The sequence below is a fragment of the Cydia splendana genome, chromosome Z (assembly GCF_910591565.1).
Source record: "Cydia splendana chromosome Z, ilCydSple1.2, whole genome shotgun sequence".
Classification (NCBI taxonomy): domain Eukaryota; kingdom Metazoa; phylum Arthropoda; class Insecta; order Lepidoptera; family Tortricidae; genus Cydia; species Cydia splendana.
In genome coordinates, this window is record NC_085987.1 from 14223802 (window position 1) to 14243621 (window position 19820).

Below are 19820 nucleotides of genomic sequence, written 5' to 3' on the forward strand. Positions count from 1 at the left end.
TCAATAGAGGTGACAGCAAGGTGTCATCTATTGGGCATTAGCATGTCGAGCACTAGCACGTTTACCTTATTTAGTAGAAGTGTACGTAGGTATTATTATAATGGCTTACAGCGTGGAAAAATTTGCCTATGTGTCCTAGGTACCTACTACTAGGTAATTATTAAAACAAGACACCTAGGCAGGTACTGTCTTAAGAATAACTAGTTAGATATATTATGAAAATAGATATACTGGAAGCGGAGTGGGTAGGTCATAGTGAAAGTGGCACTCTAGATCTATAATATTCATTTACCCCATAGCTCAGTTCTTAGTCCATCGCTTTCACCCAATAACCTAGTTCATTTTAGATTCCATCAACTCTCAATAGTCCTTACACCCTGGCGGGTGCTGCCTCTGCGTGCGTCCCATGACACGGGCAAGGGCAGCCTCCGCTCGGTGTACCCCTTACATTTCATTAAAGTGTCAAAAGGGCCTCTACGTGTTGGCTACGGCTCCGCGCACGCCTCCCAAAGGTCCGGAACACCATTGTTCCGTGATGGGAAAGACATAATATTCATTTTATTATTAAGTTACAGCAATTCAGCGAATTAATCATTTGTAATGCATTGCGAATTTATGTTCTTGTTACTTTTCAACATTTTGCCGTGCGAATATTTAAGCTAAGTAGGTATACGAGTAGGCTGTTATTACTCTGAAGCATAATATCCTGATATTGCGTTTTTAATAATTATGTACTTACGTCAAAAGGGTCAAAGTGAAACCAAATACGCAATGAAATCGTATTCCGCTTTATTAATGTAAAAAATAAAACGAATCACGATTTCATTGCGTGTTTTTATATTAATAATTAAATACTTATAATCAACTTACAAGGCACAGATGAACTGCATAGTTATTTGCCATCGTATTTTCACCGTGTTTTGCTATGTCAGTCAGTTTCGGTACCAAAAGTACTGAGGTTGACTGAAGCTGAAGTAGCGTGACAAATACGAACATTTCCGAGAAATTGTTATGAAAAACAATTATGCACTACATCTGCAAGCGCTTCAATTTTAGAACGCCTGTAACGTATCGTGAGTTATAATACTTATAATAAATGATTGATTCCGACAAGGTTTACGACACGTGCCACACACGATAGGGGATGGCGTTCAAAGGGTCAACATTAAAGTGACTCACGCTAGACCGGGCCGGGGCCGGGCCGGAGCTTCCGGCGCTTCGTTTTCTATGGAAAGCACCACGTAATCACCGATCAGCCGTCATAGAAAATGTCATGTCGGACGCCTCGGCACGGCTCGATCTATAGCGTGAGTCATCCAGGTCATCCTTTACACGGAAAATAATAGTGTTGCGAGTTTAAGTGGTATAAAAATTAATAAAAAGACACCTTAGCCATATAGGGGAAAATTAAAAGCTAAAATATTACAATCAGCATTAAAAAATTCCAATTTACTAGCCAGCGTGGAAAACCAACTCGGGATGTGCGTCACTACCACTCTTTAGTTAGAGGGTAAAATCAAATACATCCAAGTAATACTATCTAATTTAATATGTTCATGTTCAGTCTGACGGGAGCGCTGGTGGCCTAGCGGTAAGAGCGTGCGACTTTCAATCCGGAGGTCGCGGGTTCAAACCCCGGCTCGTACCAATGAGTTTTTCGGAACTTAATATGTACGAAATATTATTTCCTATTTGCCAGTCGCTTTTCGGTGAAGGAAAACATCGTGAGGAAACCGAACTAATCCCAATAAGGCCTAGTTTCCCCTCTGGGTTGGAAGGTCAGATGGCAGTCGCTTTCGTAAAAACTAGTGCCTACGTCAAATCATGGGATTAGTTGTCAAGCGGACCCCCAGGCTCTAATGAGCCGTGGCAAAATGCCGGGATAACGCGAGGAAGAAGAAGATGTTCAGTCTGACGGGTGCGGTAATTTTTTTTCTAGAACACATGAAGGTATACAGGATGTAATGAAAAAAGTGGGGATCCGTTTAAGGGCATAGTCGGTAACGTGTTCTGATTAGGAAAAGTAGAAGAACAATTGTTTTAACGCGAATATTTTTTGTTCTTTGTATGGAGGGTAAGCCAACTTAAAAAAAGACGTGTCAAAAAACTTCCTCTTCTATTTTTTTCTAATCAGAACACGATACCTACCGAACTGAATATGGCTTAACTTAAACGGATCCCCACTATTTTTGTTACAGCCATTTACGTTAAAATTAATATCAAATTACCTACTGGCTACCGTCCCTTATAGCAAGATCATTACAAAACCAGGGGGCCGATTTTTGAAATTCGACCGCTCGATTTCGTGTATTTCGGTCAATAATATCTCCACTACTAGGCATTTAAATTCTACTAATAGAATTGATAACGAGTGGTTAATACCACTAGATTCCAAATTTCTATCGCTCGTATTTCAAAAATTAGTATATCGCTATTTTCCACCGATTTCCGAGTGTCGAAATCGAGCGATCGAATTTCAATAATCGTCCCCCAGTCCAGCGCACATTGAACCACGTATGATGATGATGATGATGGAGGTTTACGGTGTACCTTCACAGTCTTCGTATCATGCAAAAAATCATAAAAAATAAACTCAGTAAGTCAGTAATGTCTCAACCGTTTTCGTGAAAACGAGTGACTGAAAAACATGAAATTAGACAAGAAAGAATGTCTAAGTAGCACAGTTCTAGTTCAATATGTTTGATCGCGCGTTCGTACGAGTAGGTACAATTCGCGCGTACTTGCGATAATTGCGTAGTCGCGTTGTATTAGGACGACCCCATACAGATGTGCCTAGGTATACTTACAACGAGTATTGTTGCAGTGCCGCCGGACGAGCCGTGGCACGTAGACTCAGTACCGTGGCGCGCGCTGGCGCTGGGCGGCGGCGCGCTGGCGTGCGTGGCGCTGGCCGCGGCCGTGCTGCACCGCCGTTGCACGCCGCGCCTGCGGCTGCTGGCACGCCGCGCACGCGCTCTAGCCACCACGCCGGCTCAGAGAGCGCGAGGTAATTCTTATACCAATTCTTTTCATACGATTGTATATCTATTCCATGAAAAACGTATAGTCTAACGCAGGTAACGTATAGAAGTCAATTTGACAGAAATTGACCCGTATATGTACGACACTAACGCTAAGGGTCAAAATTCAAAATTCAAAATGTTTATTGCAAATCACATTACACATTATTAGGTGGAGCTTATAAGTAGGTGGGTTTACATGTGGCACCCTGCAAGGGCACAGCAATACTTAAGACTAACATGCATATAGATTAACATTATTAATCGTGTTTATCGTTAAAAAAATCATTCACATTGTAATAACATTTGTCGACTAAGAATTTTTTAAAGTGTTTATTAAATATCTGCTGTTTATGAATATTTTTTAGGGAGTTCGGTAGGTGGTTGTATATTTTAATTAGCATGTAGTGAGGGCTGGATGCGACTATTTTTAGTGTTGAGAGGGGTAATTGAAGTTTATTTAAGTTTCGATTGTTTCTTTTGATTATTGGTGCTGTCGGAGTAAACAACTCTGTATGTTTCCTAACAAATTTACTTGACTCGAGGATGTACATTGACGGTAGAGTAAGTATTTGGAGCTTCTTAAAGAGAGGTCAATTCATAACTGTTAAAATTGTTAACATACAGCGACTGACCAACATTCATATGTCAACGGAACACCTGCTTTTTAAAGGATTTTTCTAACCGGAAAACTAGGATTTTACCTCTCGCACCCTTAACAAACACGTAAACATGTGTCAGATCGGCATGGCGCTGGTGTTGACTTACAAAAAGGCTGATGAGTACTTCATGTAGGTACTTGTTCAATTATGTAAAGCTTTCCAAATAGTATTGAACCAGCTCTTTCTAATTTACTATCGCAGAAAAATAAACGTAAATCCATTATCTTTACATGACTCTCACTTCCTTGATGTCTTGGGTTCAGTTCCGGGTGAGACCACAGAAGTACACCTAAAGCGGAAGCAAGTAAAGCTAGGTACTATGGGTATGGGTACTTTTTTGCCAATCTAAATTGAACAATATCATTTACTGAAATCCCAAAAGAAAGCATCATACCCATGTATCACACAAGTTACCATAATACATATTTACTTGTTGACACGTTGACGACCTATCATGACGACGTCTTTGGCTGCGGTCTGCTTGACCACTCTCCCGTCCGCAGCGGGCGACTGATTGTAGGTAAATAATAGAGCTGATTATCAAATAAAAATGGGCTACGGGCTACGCAATAATCTTAGTGCAATCGAATACTGTTTGGATTCGTATGATACGTGGCAGTCGCCCGCTGCGGACGGCGTGTGGCAAAGCACCCGCGGCGGGCAGCCTGTCAGTCGCCTGTCGTGACGTCACGACACCCTATCCGTTGTAAGGGGTGTTTTAATTTAAGTAGACCGTAGCCTTAGACATACTTTTTTGGTCGTAGTGCTTTGTCCGCTTTAGGTATAAGTTCGTTGGCAGGTATATAAAACTAAATTCTATTGTTGATGTGTGTTTGTTTGATGGAGCTGTTGCATAAGTAGGTACTAACACTGTTGTGTTGGTTTCAAAATAATAGTACATTGTGTATTAAGGGCGGGAAATAAGAAATTACGAACGAGTGTCAATTTTAAGCCCGACGCGAAGCGAGGGCTTAAAATGTTCACGAGTTCGGAATTTCTTTACCGCCCGTGGCACACACAATGTTTTTCATCACACTTGTAAGGAAAAAAAGGAGAATTAATAAAAACAAACTTCTGTATAAAACACTTTTCCGCCCTAGGGCGAAAATTTCAATTTCCCGCCCGCAAGCCCTACGTGTAAATAAGTGTTTTTCATCACACTTGCTCGGAAAAGATTTTTTCCGCCCTAGGGCGAAAAATTCAATTTCCCGCCCGCAAGCCCTACGTGTAAATACATCTTTTCCGAGCAAGTGTGATGAAAAATATATTTATATAGTGCAAAATTAATATACCTAGTCTAGTTATTCATTTATTTTAGTAATACCACTGGATATATCTTGTTTGTAAATAATGATTGTTCACCATTATAGTCTAGATAGATAACGTTATTTAAGTACCCTCATATTTTAATGCCATAAATCTGTTTTGAAATTCAAAATGGTTATGCAGTAATGTATTATATTTTTTTGAATCCGCACCCCCCAATACAAACAAAAGAAAATGAATGCCATAAAGATATTTTCACCACACCAGCTCGGAAAGGCTTACTTTGCACTTCAAAAACGGATAGCAAAGTTGCACTTTGCTATCAGTAATTCACATGTGAGGCAAAGTAATCAAATGCAAACTTTGAGTTGTTTTCTTATGTTTGCTGGTAGAATTGACTTTTAAATGATGATTTTAGATGATAAATATTTAATAACATTCATTTGAATTTGATTTGGTTTGATTTTGTTTGATATTTTACATTTAATATTTGCTTCGGGTTGGTGTGGTGAAAATTTTGTGTTTCACTCGGGGGCAAATTTTGTTTAACCCTCGTGCTTTGAAACCCTCGCAACGCTCAAGATTCCATTTTTCGAACCACTCGCTACGCTCGTGGTTCAATTTTGGAATCTTTCGCTTGCTCGGGTGTCAATATTAGCACGAGCGGTTAAACATCAACTTTGCCCCCTTGTAAAACAAATAACTATTACATTATTCAACGAAAACTTTTACTTTATGTGATTTGCAATATGAGTGTAATTAAATAAACTAAGTTATTTTTTGTCGTCGCTAGTAGTAATGCACGCTTTTCTAAGATCAAGTACCTATACCTACGCCATAGCAAAGAGAATAGATAGTATTATAGAGGGGTTCTGTCATAGTAAATTTGGTAGTCACAGAAATTTACTGCCATCTATCGACACACGACTAAAACTCAAAACGAAAACGTATAAAATTATCAAAAAATGTATATATATGTATATGGATAAATGATTTTATTATTTTTATATAATGTGTTAAAATTGTTAAATATGAAACGGTGTCGTCACGCCATCTAGCCGAGCATAGGCCAAAGGTGTGTGCGCCATCTATCCGAGAATGACTTTTTCTTGATTTCCGAGGCACGTTTTTTCCTTAGACTTTATTTTTCCACTGTTCTTGCAGCCTACAATTATATCCAAACAGTCGTAGAATACTTGAGAAATAAAAAACATGCAGTGGGACTACTGTTAGATATGTCGAAGGCATATGACAAGAGTTTCACATACAATCTTACTAAATACATAAGTTAAATGCAATCGGCATACGCGGTAGGGCACATAAATGGATGAAATCTTATCTTACAACAAGACAGCAATATGTCGAAACAGAACATATAAATAACAAATCTGGAAAACTAGAACGTGTAAAATCCAATATACTAAATGTGGACAACTCAATACCTCAGGGAAGTGTGCTAGGATGCGTGTTGTTTCTGATCTACATAAACGACCTTCCAAAACTCACAACTCACAAGATAATAATAATTGCCGATGACATATCTCTATTATTTCAATGTCCAGACAATAACTGCAACTCTTATATAGAACAAAGATTTAATTCAGTAACGCATTGGCTCCAGGACCACAACCTACTAACTAACAACGACAAATCCAAAATAATTCAATTCCGACCTAGACAGAAACAACCCCTAAACCTACATTCTGTGTCAACAAATCTAAACATCGAAGAGGTTACTGATTGCAGTCTATTGGGCATCACATTGGATAGTCATTTAAATTGGAAAGGTCAGATAGAAAAATTAAAAAACAAACTGTCGCGGTTTACCTATGCCTTGAGCATATTAAAAAGCAGTACCAGCTTCGAATGCGCGTTAGCAGTGTACCATTCACAGGCAGTTGCATGGCTGCGTTATGGTATCCTATTATAGGGCCATAGCACCGATATTCAGATATAAAATAATGATAAATTACATTGCTGTCGTTTCCGGATGACGTGATTGACATGAGCGACCCCGACCACGTCAATGCTGCAGCATTCATGCTGCAGCAGTTGCAAACCGAATGTAACAAACTTATACCTTAGGGTGGTATTCCATCTGACCAATATCTTGGTCCAATGTGAATTGCATCTCACTCTCTCTTTAAGCAAAATGTGAGACGCAAATACACAGTGGACCAATAAATTGAACAGGTTGTATATCAGTACCACCCTAACAGAGCGCGAAGTTCAGTAAATTATAAATCTTTTTTTTTTCTTAATTGTTTATTCCTCAGCAATTTAAAATGAACAGCCTTATATTATATTTATAGTGCAAAATCTTTAATGCGAGCCGGAGGAGAACAGATGATAATTAAAAGCTCATTAACAACGTCTAAGGTGTAGGACGTTCTCGGAAGCGCTCCGGCGGCCGCTGGCCGGAACATACACAGACACTTCAATAACAATTGAGCTATAAAATTAACTGCCATGTTCCCATAACGAAGGGATTCTATCTACCTGCCTTTAGAAATGTTGAGCACTAAAATAGGTTTTGTTTTAACCGACGAAGAGAGGGTGGTAAATGATTATCGATATACTCTAACTTATAGTGTAACACATAGTGTGTATATTGTGTTTTCTTGGTAGGTGCGAAGGTTAGACTAGACTAGACTAGAAGTTGCAAAGGTACATAGTAGTTAGGCTTTTTTGCGTCGGTTAATTATACCTACATAGGTAGTCAAGTAAATGTATAAAACTAGTTTTTTTTCTAAATTATGGTATATTCAGAGTAGGTACATACGTGGTAAAATTATGTAAATATATGATAAAACTGTTGAATTCTCGTAGTTAAACTGCTTCACGATAAGCCGCATACAAGGAAAAAAGGTATACAAATGAGTTTCTTAGAACTAGTCCGACGTAAACGGTAAACGGCATTTGAGATGCGCAAAACGCTTCACTGAGCTGAAAAGATTGATTCATATCTTTCGCTCGCGGTGATATATATCACTAATTTCGTTCATTTCGCTCAGTGGATCTGTAGACTATTAATACTATTATTGACTTAACGAGTGAGTGGAGAGAGATGTCAATCAATCAGATACACACAGCCATAAGCGCGACCAAGATGGCGAAACACGCACTACGATTCGCTATGTTTTTCCGACACCCTCCGAATTCTTCCGGACCGCTCCGAAACCTATTCACATCTTCTCATTCGCTCACTCGCTCGTCACGCTCGGCCGGCTCATTCGAATCATGAGTGGGAAAGAGCGAGCAAGGAACACTGAGCGACTGAGTTACTGAGCGAGTTAAATCATCAGTGAGTTGAAGAGTGAGTGAGTTCAATCAAAAGATATAGTTCATTTAAATCACTCACTCCACTCGTGAACGTCACATGTCTAAACGGCATCCCTATAAATCCTATAATATAAAGAATGCAACCTTGGCGAACCTTTCACGACTAAGTGTTTGTAGTAGGTAAATGTTTTAGTTAAATACTTTATCTATTTATTTATTTATTTTACGAATCATCCTTTGCTTTCGGGCAATGTCCTTTCCCTAAAATAAATATATAACCAACTCTATGCATGTGGTTTATGGGCATTTTCACTTAACTGTGTACCTACCATTAACGGCCGGTTAGCAATCGTAACAAAAGTGACGGTCAATGTCAAACCCCATACATTTTGTCAGGAATGTGACGGTTAAACGTTACTGCTTTAAAGTACAAGTTAAAATGAAATTGCCCTTATGATTCGGTTAAATTGTGTTCTAATGTATGGGGAAGACAAACTAATTATAGCCAGCCTTTTATGAATGTAGTATGATACCTTAGCGTATGGAGCTTTACGCACACTAGCGTCCCTTCCCGAAATATGTCCCGGTTCAGTTTTTTACATTTTTTGAGGAAAGTATACATTTTAAGAAAAAAGTGTAAATGAAAGAAATAATCCTTAATAAATTCTTAATAAAAAAGGTCATATTCATTTTTTTATATGATGCACCATATTCATGTATTAGCTTGTTAAAATTCGAAATAACATAGTTTTTACTTACGATTCGAAACTCATTTATTATACACGGTGTAACACGAGGAAACCGAATAATTTTAACAACGTATTCCTGATCATATTTAGAGACAAAAATGTCCTATAAACTTTTTTGGAATTCGGCTAGTTTCAGAGTTAATACCAATAAATAAAATAAAACAAGTTTTTATTGTTACATAGTGCAAAACGCCTTTTTGATGGCGATGTTACTACTATGGGACGTAGTCTAAATATCCTTATTGATAGATGTCAAAAAGTGACGAGTAACACTTTGCAAAAACTAAGTTTTACGAAAAAAAAAGTAAAAATCCATTTTAACTGACAAGTTTACCAATAACATTTACTTTTTATGTACAAATATATTCAAAAAAAAAAAAAAAAAAAACAAGAAATTTTTTTTGGCGAAATTGACTTAAACTCATATTACATTTTTTCCTTCTTTTGACCTCAGAAATAAAATCTTTCGCATTTCTTGAGAACACCTTGTATAATAAGTTAATAAGTGCTATAAAATGAATATAACCTTTTTTATTAAGAATTTAATAAGGGATTATTTCTTTCATTGACACTTTTTTCCTAAAATGATGTCAAAAAAAGGAACAGATGTAATATGAGTTTAGGTCAATTTCGCCAAAAAAAATATTTTGTTTGGTGTTTTTTTTTTTTGAATGTATTTGTACATAAAAAGTAAATGCTATTGGTAAACTTGTCACTTAAAATAGATTTTTACTTTTTTTTTTCGTAAAACTTAGTTTTTGCAAAGTGTTACTTGTCACTTTTTGACATCTATCAATAAGGATATTTAGACTAAATCCCATAGTAGCAACATCGCCATCAAAAAGGCGTTTTGCACTATGTAACAATAATAACTTGTTTTTTTTATTTATTGGTATTAACTCTTCATGCAAAAAGGAGGGGTTGCGTCAGGGGGGGGGGGGGGGGTGGGAAGGGACGCTAGTGTGCGTAAAGCACCATACCCTAAGGTATCATACTACATTCATAAAAGGCTGGCTATAATTAGTTTTTCAAAAAACACAATTTGACCGAATCATTATGCATGGGTAAAGTTAAAGTTAAATTAAATGTTAAAATACTCAAGCAAAACGTACTACTTTGTAGGTTGGTTAAAGGTATCTACTTACTATTGAAATTGTGCTATTTTTAAACCTTTTTTTTTTTTATTATGCTATAGTCATGTAAAAAAGGTTTTATAAATCGAACTTGTTGAAAACTGTTACTCCCTGTTCACATACTCTTTTGAGTGGCAAGGCAAATTATAATAGCGTACGCGATTATATGAAATGTAGAATAAATATTATAAACTGCGAAAATTTCGAATCGAATAAGGTCCTCGACATTGAAAATTAACACGGTGGAAGGTACTTTTTGCTTGAAATTGACATATTTGGTGTTATCAAAGTAATTTTAAACGTTGTGTGTTGTCATTTATAAATATCGTTGTGTGTCGATATGCCAATGTGTTTGTTTGTGTACCATACATACTATTAGTGATAAATGTTATAATCTGATATAATATTATTATAGAGAAATAAATACAGTATACCGGGGTGACGGTATGTACACTTAGAGTGCTCACTCCATTACATGTCTATCCTTACTTAAGTAAAGTTGTACTTACTAGTTTATGGGAGGTATGGTAAAACTTACAGTATTTCCTCGGAAACGTTCGTATTTGTCATGCTACTTCAGTCAACGTCAGTACTTTTTTCGTAAGTTTCCGTGAAAATACGAAGGAAAATAATTATGCACTAGGTACATCAGTACCTTAATTAGGTACATATTTAGTATTAAACTCATTTAAAACTTAATACGCATTTTAACCTTTCTATGGAGTGAGCTGCCGCCACTGAACTGCCTATCTATGTAGGTATAAGATGCAAGTTATTTTACGTTTATATAAAAATTAAAAATGTGTACAGTGCTGGGCAAGGAGTTCGACGTGCTGGTGTGCTGGACGCCCGTGGACCGGGAGCTGGTGCGCGGCGCGCTGCTGCCAACGCTCCAGCACAAGTATAAGTACCGCGTGCATGGCGTGCAAGTGCCCACCGAGCCTGATAATTGTAAGTTTCGCTCACCGTACAACGGACCAGCAATATCATCATCTTCCTCGCGTTGTCCCGGCATTTTGCCACGGCTCATGGGAGCTTGGGGTCCGCTTGGCAACTAATCCCAAAAATTGGCGTAGGCACTAGTTTTTACGAAAGGGACTGCCATCTGACCTTCCAACCCAGAGGGTAAGCTAGGCCTTATTGAGATTAATTATTGAGGTTTCCTCACGATGTTTTCCTTCACGGACCAGCAATATACCTAATATATACTTATTGACTTTCACAACTTATGTAGATCAGTACCTAGGTAGCAAATACTGATGAGATTTCTATTTACATAAATTAGATCAAGTTTAGACAGTTTTAATCATTATTAGTTCGTCCAAATTACGTTAAAACCAGTTTGTTGGACGCAACTCGAAAGCAGGACGTCTCATGCGTTATTTATTTGAAACTATACATCAAGTACATACCCACTTTTATTCACCATTCTCAAAATATTCGGCCGGCCGATCGTATAATCCGCCCGATCATAAGACAACCTGGTTGGTTTCTAGTAAAATAGCATGTTGAATTAAGGGTACCATGAGCTAGAGGGCGGGTGCGCGCGCTGCCGGGCGCTGGTCGCCGTGCTGTCGCCCGCGCAGTACTCGCCCGCGCAGCTGCTCACGTCGCTGCGCCAGCTGCGTGCGCTGCCCACGCCCCCTGTCGTCGTGCTGCTCCAGGTATGCTCAGTGGAGTGGAGGCCCGGTTACCACTTTGAAACGGATCCGTTTTACATATTTTATTGCCCTAATTATCCTTGTGTCATAACGAGAAACTAAAATGTAGGTATGTAAATAACGAAAAAATAGTTTTTCACGATTCTGTCCTGATTTTGGCGCAGCCGCACTGGCCGCGCGCTTTTTATATCGGGCGTTTTTAGTTTTACTCGCGGTACGCGTGCCACATTATATATTTTGCATTTTGGAAGGTTTCTGTGGAACAATAAATAAGATACTGGCAGGTTTATTAGAAACATTTTATACTCACGGGAAGTAAAATCGATTGACTTCTTCCAAAAAAATTATGCATATCGCTCCTTGAGAAACATAACGTCATTATCCAAAAAATGGGGTTTTTGAGTTAGTAACGCCATCTAGCTCATATAATCGTAACGCACGCAATACGAAGACACCTATCGCCCTAGCTCTATTAGAACCACCAGAGGGCGCTAATGTCGTTATGGCGAATAGAGGGAATAGGCGCCTGCCTCATGGGAACAATGTCATTAAAGGGAAGTAAGTTGTAATTTTTTGGTTAGTGACGGTTATCTATGATATTCAATGGTAAGTACGTCAATTTTCATAAGAAATAGTGTATCTATACGTACTATGTCACTTTGAACTTATAATATGGTATCAAAATCAAAACTCAATTTAAAGCAATATTGTACTTTTCCCTTTAAGAACACTTGTACTTTTGCATTTTTTAACGTTTTGAGATAAGTAAAGTGACATTATATCTATAATGACGGTTTTGCTTAAAACTCGAAGCCATAGTGCTGACTAAAAATAAAAACGTACTGTTCTTTTACTTTAAGTGACATTGTGATTTTAAGAAGCTGACAGGAGTTTTAGCAGGTCAATCGTCATTATCTGTGTAGTGTCAATTTCCTAGCTTAGTTTACCCTAGCGACACTTGGCGTACTTAAATGAAAAATGACATTTTAAGCTTAAAGCCACTACAACGGGTACAGAACGCTTATAACGGTGTGGTTAATGAATGTCACTAGTTGTTTAATGTCACTGTGTTGTATTTGTTCAATAAGGTTCATAATGGACTTGTATTATGGATACCTACTAGATGACTATTTATAATTAGATAGATATAGCCACATTAGGAGCCCTATTGAACTAACTGTGGAAATAGGTTGGTATGTGTAACATTCCCGTTACAGTAGAAAATGTCTCAATGCAATTCAATACAACAAAGTTTAAAGCTATTTTAATAAAGTTAATACTACTCTTTTAGTAGGTAGTAAAGTTAATACTGATGATAACGAAGAATTCGTACCTTGTTCGTACCCCCATCAGAAGAGCTAGTTCTATATACATTCAATAATGTAATGTGTCGCTTGTGAGTTTTTTATTGTTTTTCCGAGTTGGTTTAATTTTGCTACTGGCTGTTTCTAAACTATGTATTTATAATGTTGTTATTTTGAATTTGAATTTCTGAATGTGTATTTGTGGTGTCTTCTTGCAAGGTGTCAAAATTACTTCGTAATTCAAAGTTAAACTGATCGTGGATACAAATAAGAGTGTGCCTCTGTTTAGGTGTTTTACCTATTTATGAATTAATTTTGCTTACGGTGGATTTAAGTCTTAAACTTTATTTCTGCTCTCACGGGTCTGTGATCGGAACTAAATTTAAACCGATTGATTGTACGTAATACCTACCTAAATAAATCCCTAATTAAACTTTTGTCTGACGAAAATATATAAGTAGTCAATTTCGTGTGTCATATTCCGCCAGGACTTCACGTCCAGATCCAGCGACTTTGAGGTTTTGTGAGAAAGAAGGAATTAGTTACGCTCAAGTTTTGACCAAAGGCAAATGGAATAGGCCGAGAACTACGGTCGTTTCTGCTGCCAAGGCCATATGTGGTCCAACTATGTCGGCATTATTCAATCTGTGCTGGATCTGACTTTAGCATTGAAATCACCAAGAACAATGGTCCATGTTTCCTGCTTTTCGTCGTTAGATTTATTTAGGGGGTAATAATCTCGTAATATTCTTCAATCTTATCATCGTAATGTGATGATGTCGATGCCTAGGTTTTGATTGGGCTTAATGTACCTGGTCTATATGACTTTGGCTTTGGGATATACTTAACGTCAACACAGCCACCTTGTAGGAGTAATTTGATAATCCGACAATGTTGTCCTTCCACTTCTTTGTGACGACAAAGCCTACTCCATATTGTCCGCAGGCTGTTCCAAAATGGTAAACGATTCACGCCTTCTCGTTATAGGCGTACCCACGGTGGGGCAAGGTGGGGCAGTTGCCCCACCCTGGTCTCTGACCATAAGCTAAGAATTTCCGTTTCAACCGCACCCTGCTACAACGTACCCAGCCTCCCCTACTTCTGCCCCACCCCTTAAAAAATGCTGCGTACGCCCATTCTTCTCGTCGAACTTCTGACAACCCCATTAATTTCTTTTACGCCGTGTTTCAGATCAGTGAGACGCTCTTCGTTAATCAAAGGGCGGCCTTTATAGGTGTTGGAGTTCTTTTTTCTTGCATGGGCCATTAAAATCTTTTTGTGGGTATCTTCCGCCCGGGGATTCTTAGCACCACTTTTACAGGGCACTTAGCGCCGTACCGAGGAGTCGTAGATGTCAAATGAGATTGGACCATAAGCCCACCATGCTGGTCCAGTGCGGGTTGTTGGATCGCCAGAGGCTCGTTTGTTATTCAACAGGGTGACTACGAGCAGGAGAGGCTGGTTTGGGATCCGTAACATGGCATTTGGGCCCCTTACACAGGGCCGTCTTAAACTATGCTGGGACCCCTGGGCACATAAGAATTTGGGGCCCTTTTGGAAAGTAAAGAAAGCTAATTAAGTAAACTAACATTTTTCTGCTATGATCTTCTATTTATTATGGGTAATTAAATATACTGTTACTGTCTGTCCTTCGGGGCCCCCTGAGGATGGGGGCCCTGGGCACGGGCCCCGTGTGCCCTTATGGTAAAGACGGTACTGCAGCCTTACATCCCATCCCTCAATTATTATCCTCCCCTTTGTTTATTTACTTTGGTAATTTTAGATCGTAAAAATTTGGCCAAACAAAACAAGCTAAGAATATTCTAGTTTTAAAGAAAAAATAGTCTAATTTGCTAATTTTTGAGATTGAAAGTCGCTTACTTTAATAAATATTAATTGACATCAATGTAAAATGGTGCTATTTGCGCTTTTTCATTGAAATAAAGGTTAAGTTATTTCAAATAACTGGATATAGTGTCACTTTTCCAGAAATTGAATCAATATTGCGAAGACGTCAAGTGACATTAAACAAAAATAAACGGAAAAGTGACATTACAATTTTCTTTTAATTCAATTATCTTAGAAATTAAACAAAACAAACACAATTTACTCTAATGGCTAACAAGCTTAGTTAAAAATCTAACAAAACATAGCAAAAAAAACTTACTTCTATCACTAGTACGGCATTTTTAGACGTTTGAAGATTTCGAAATTTTCAAATCTCTGTACCCAAAAAACACGTTTTTCGCTTAATGACACTGTGTTTCTCAAGGAGCGATATGTACATACATAGCTGATTGGCCCAGTGTCAATTCTGTATAAAACGCGGGTTCAGACCGAACGCGTTGCTAGAGCGTCATTTGCGAAATGGTCGTTAAAACAGGCCCTTATCCAAGACAAATCGATAGGAATACGGACCATTTACGGTCGCTTGTTAGGACCCAGGTATATTATTGGCCAAGTCAAGACGTAATGACTACTAACGACATACATATGTACTTTACATATTTTACACTATTGTCTTAGGACTCTTAGGTTAACCTGTAAAATTAGCTGTAACTGTGGAAAATAAATAAATAGAATACTTTAAATATGAACTCTTTTATACATTTTAGCTGAAAACTTTTCCTCTCTATATCAAAGATGACGATGATTTATACTGTCGCAATCGAAAGTAGGTATACATACATATATTGTAAAGTCGAAGACTAAGATATCAATAAAACCAATTTGCTAGTAATTTTACCAATTTAATATGTAATTTATAATTAATTCAGTTTATTATAATAAATAGGAATTAAAAATAAAATATTCTCAAACATTACATTAACAGGATCTGCCGGACCTGAAACGCGAAGCCAAAGATTCAGGAGAAACTTTGGTGAATATCTTGCGACGCACGCGGCTGATCCCCTGGCGCAGCCTGCAGGACCGCGAGTTCTGGACCCAGCTGCGGCTCGCGCTGCCCCTGCCGCCGCCCACCTCCCCGCAACACGTCAGTATTTACACGTCTCAATAACAACATTAAAAAATCCTACGACTTGTTGGCATTGCGGCTTCCCCACCAGCCTGTCACGACGCCATTGGCGAACGGAAACTAATTGACGAAGCGAATGCGAATTAAAACGACCACTGCTGTTTGATTTTTATGTTTTTATTAACATTCTACAGACTGGCCAGAATCTGACCCCGGCTGAAACTGACGACAATACGAATTCCCGATCCGGTAGTCTTACAGCTCTCGTGGTGTAAACTAACGGATTCCCAGCAAGCTTCGAGTTGGGTTGGCTTCGACCTTCGAAACTACCGCTATACTTAATTAACACAATTTAGTGACTGTAAGCTTGTAATTAAATATAAATAATCATATAAAATAGTCACAAATACATTCATGAGCAAAAACGGGTAATTACAGAATGTCCAATACAAGGTGACCCATATTTATTGCTCGTGAATGTACCTAATTGTAAAATAATTTAAAATGTCAAGCCCTTTAGTTACTTACGTATAAGATGATAACGCATCTCTGCTTTCTGAAAGTTATTTGTGTTGCGTTTGAGGTAAGTATTTAAGTAATTAAGAAGTAAGTATTTAAGTAATTAATTTATTGTTTAATTAATCAAACCGTCTTAATATTATATCCTAAAGTATAGCTGCTGATAAGCCATGCGCGGCTAGAGCCTTCCTATGTTCATTGTAGCAATTGTAGGTACCTAAGTGCAAAAATTCCATTTAATCCAGTTTATCTTTCTGTAGTGTTTGCAAACTAATAATACAGTACCTTAATACAGTTGAAATGAGCTCCACTTTCTCGGTCAGATTATAATTATAGTAAGTAGACAGTTTTCAAAGATCTCTAAGTAATCTTAATGTTAATTTAACTTTTTCGCCGCCATTGACTTGATATAAAGCAGTACCTAATACATATTTACATTTCGTGCCCCACACGCCACGACCTGATATTTGTTATACGGGTTGTCTACGACCTACGTGCAATTTTTGACATAGCGTTGATGACACTTTATGGCGGTGAAAAGATTAAACGCTTGTGTATATGATTCGTAATTCGTTAGCGATATAATATAATAGAAATGTTGTAATGTGCCAAAATATTTCGAGTTTTTACATTATTAATTACCTATCTATTCGATATATATTCGATATATGTACAACGAATAAGTATGAAATTTTACGATGTTTTCATTATTTCTAAGAACTGTGCCACGCGATTTAGAACTTAATAAAAGACTGAATTTGAGCTATCACAGGGTAATATTCAGTGGCCCGTTCACTATTTACACAATTGTAATGCAACGAAACGATCTTAGGACGTTTTCCTTTGTTTTATTTATAGTCGGTATTAACCCTCGGATTGGGGCCTGTGATAATAATAAATTTAAACTAATTTACGCTGTAACAAGTATACGTACAATACGTAGTGTATTGCTCGAAACTATTCAGTTGTGTTGAATTCCTTTGCACAGTCAGATCATTGATCTATTTTATATCTCCTAAAAAAACGAGTTCAATTGTACCTACTGTAAGACGTTATTTTTGTTTATTGTTATTTAAATTAGATAGGTTACGTGTATGTAGCTATACTAACCGAAGCGAAGTATTACGTATTGTTTTTTTTGACACATTTGTTAACAGGTGGCTGATGTCCATATTGGGTATAATGATTAATGCCTAATCATTACCTATCCACTTTATACCGGGTGTGGCCTGTAACACGAGCAAATAATTAAAACATAGATTGTACTCCTCAAACGGTGACACTTTTGTTCGACAACTTTTAAAAATTATTAAGTATTTAGACTCCCTATTTTTCATACAACATAAATATTATCTTCAATGGACGCCATCGCCACGCCATATCATTGTGATTGACGTTGATTGTCACAGTTGTCACGCCTTAAACATAACAAAATTCGCATTACATTGCGTCTTAGAATAAACTTTAAAGTGTATTAAAAATCATCACAAGTAATTTTTAAAATTCGCTGAACAAATGTTGGTCAGTATGAGAAGTACAGTCTACAGTTTAATTTTTTGCTCATATTACAGGCCACACTCGGTATAATATACTAACTATATAGGTACAATTAGGATTGCTATTTTACCTATTAATTGTAATTTCGGTAATAGATACCTAACATGTATACTTGATGTTAGATCTTTAAGGATTTTTCAGCTACTTAGGTGGCAGGCGGTTTTAGACTACGAAAGAAGCACATAGCTATAGTTCGTTTTTTTAGCATTAGAAAGAACTTCGCAGAAGTACCTAAGCTTGTGGTTCCAAATCCGGCACTTTTAGCGGTAATAATTTGAAGTAAATTATATGTATTGACCATGCTACATTAGATAATTCAATAATTATTAACAATTAAATAGCCTGATAAAAACTGCACGCTTGCTTCTGTGGAGGTATTTCTAATGCTAAAAAAAACGAACTATATTGTTTACTACGATAATTCGTAAATGGTCGTTTTGCAAAATAATACTCAAATAACTCCTTAGAGTCATTACATTCTAAACACAAATCCCAATACAATGAATTTCATGTGTATCGGTGCTTGTCCCCTTCTAACGAGCAAGAGGTGGGTAAACACGGAAAAATGAAATACCGGGTGTTAACTTTCGGAATAACTAAGTTGCAATGGTTCTACTACCATTTATTTATACCTAAGTCCCCCGTGGCCAACGCGGATTTATGTACTGGAAACGTCCAAGCACTAATTTTAATTGGATTAATAGGTAGGTATGTAAAAAACAGGAACTTCAAACTTCTATGAGATTATAACGTTTAAATAACACTTGCATCGCCTGGGCTATCAACTATCATAATCGCTGCCAACTTAGCTTGGTCTAACTCCAGCACAGCTCGAACTCGTTATAGGTACCTTAATTGTTAGGTTCGACAGGGTAAATTAAATAGTACATTATTGTCGAGGCTCGGAAGTAGCTACTTGCAGGCTGAGGATTCGTTTTAAACGGACGACCTTGGGAGTCCGTTTAATTGAATCCGAAGCCAGCAAGTAGCCTTCCAGCCGAGTCATATATAGTGCTTTTCTCAAAAATGGTGCAAGAAATATAAATATCATAGAAATATTTTACAAAAGCAACTTTCTTACGTATATATTTTCACAGAAAAAAGTAGAAACAATTGAAAAAATTAGCTTTGCCGCCTTTTTATTTTTTTAATAAAAAAATTTGAGACAGCTAAATAGTCGCGGTACTAATCATCTGTTTGGCTGTTTAATGGGCCTGTGCCTTCATTTGATATGGCCATTTCAACTTTTAAAAAGTTTGGAACTCGACAAATAATGGAATTTGTATGCAACATTGCAGTCCCAAAATCGAGACTGCAATGTTTTTAACTTTTTAATTTTTGACTGACCATAAACTACGCGCTTCGCAACCTATTTTTTAAACGGCAAAGTCGACTTTGCCGTCCATTTTTGAGAAAAAGTAATATATAATAGGAGTATTATAATCAAAATCAAATCAGGAAAGGTAAGTATTCAAAGGAAAAATCAATTCGTTCCCCGTGGTGGAGAAATAGTAGGTAATGAAATTATTATCATAATATGTCGGTACCCGGCCATAATGCTTCGGTTTATTTTTTTCCAATTTGTTTCCGCCTCATGCTCTTCAGGACTGATATAACTATACCGAATCAATGTATTAAATATCAGTATTTCACAAATAAAGATGTCAAAATATTCATGAAAATGGTGTTT

At 37.4% G+C, this 19820-nt stretch overlaps 1 protein-coding gene across 1 annotated transcript in view; it reads left to right on the forward strand.

The window, feature by feature from the left end:
- The window catches only part of LOC134804423 (uncharacterized), a 57890-nt gene extending 41779 nt beyond the window's left edge, over positions 1–16111 (forward strand). The window contains exons 7-10 of the mRNA XM_063777464.1: positions 2825–3007; positions 10923–11063; positions 11631–11776; positions 15911–16111. Of these exons, the coding sequence (XP_063633534.1) occupies positions 2825–3007; positions 10923–11063; positions 11631–11776; positions 15911–16096 (656 nt within the window). The 3' untranslated portion in view covers positions 16097–16111. The remainder of the gene's footprint in view (positions 1–2824; positions 3008–10922; positions 11064–11630; positions 11777–15910) is intronic.
- Positions 16112–19820: the final 3709 nt, after the last annotated feature.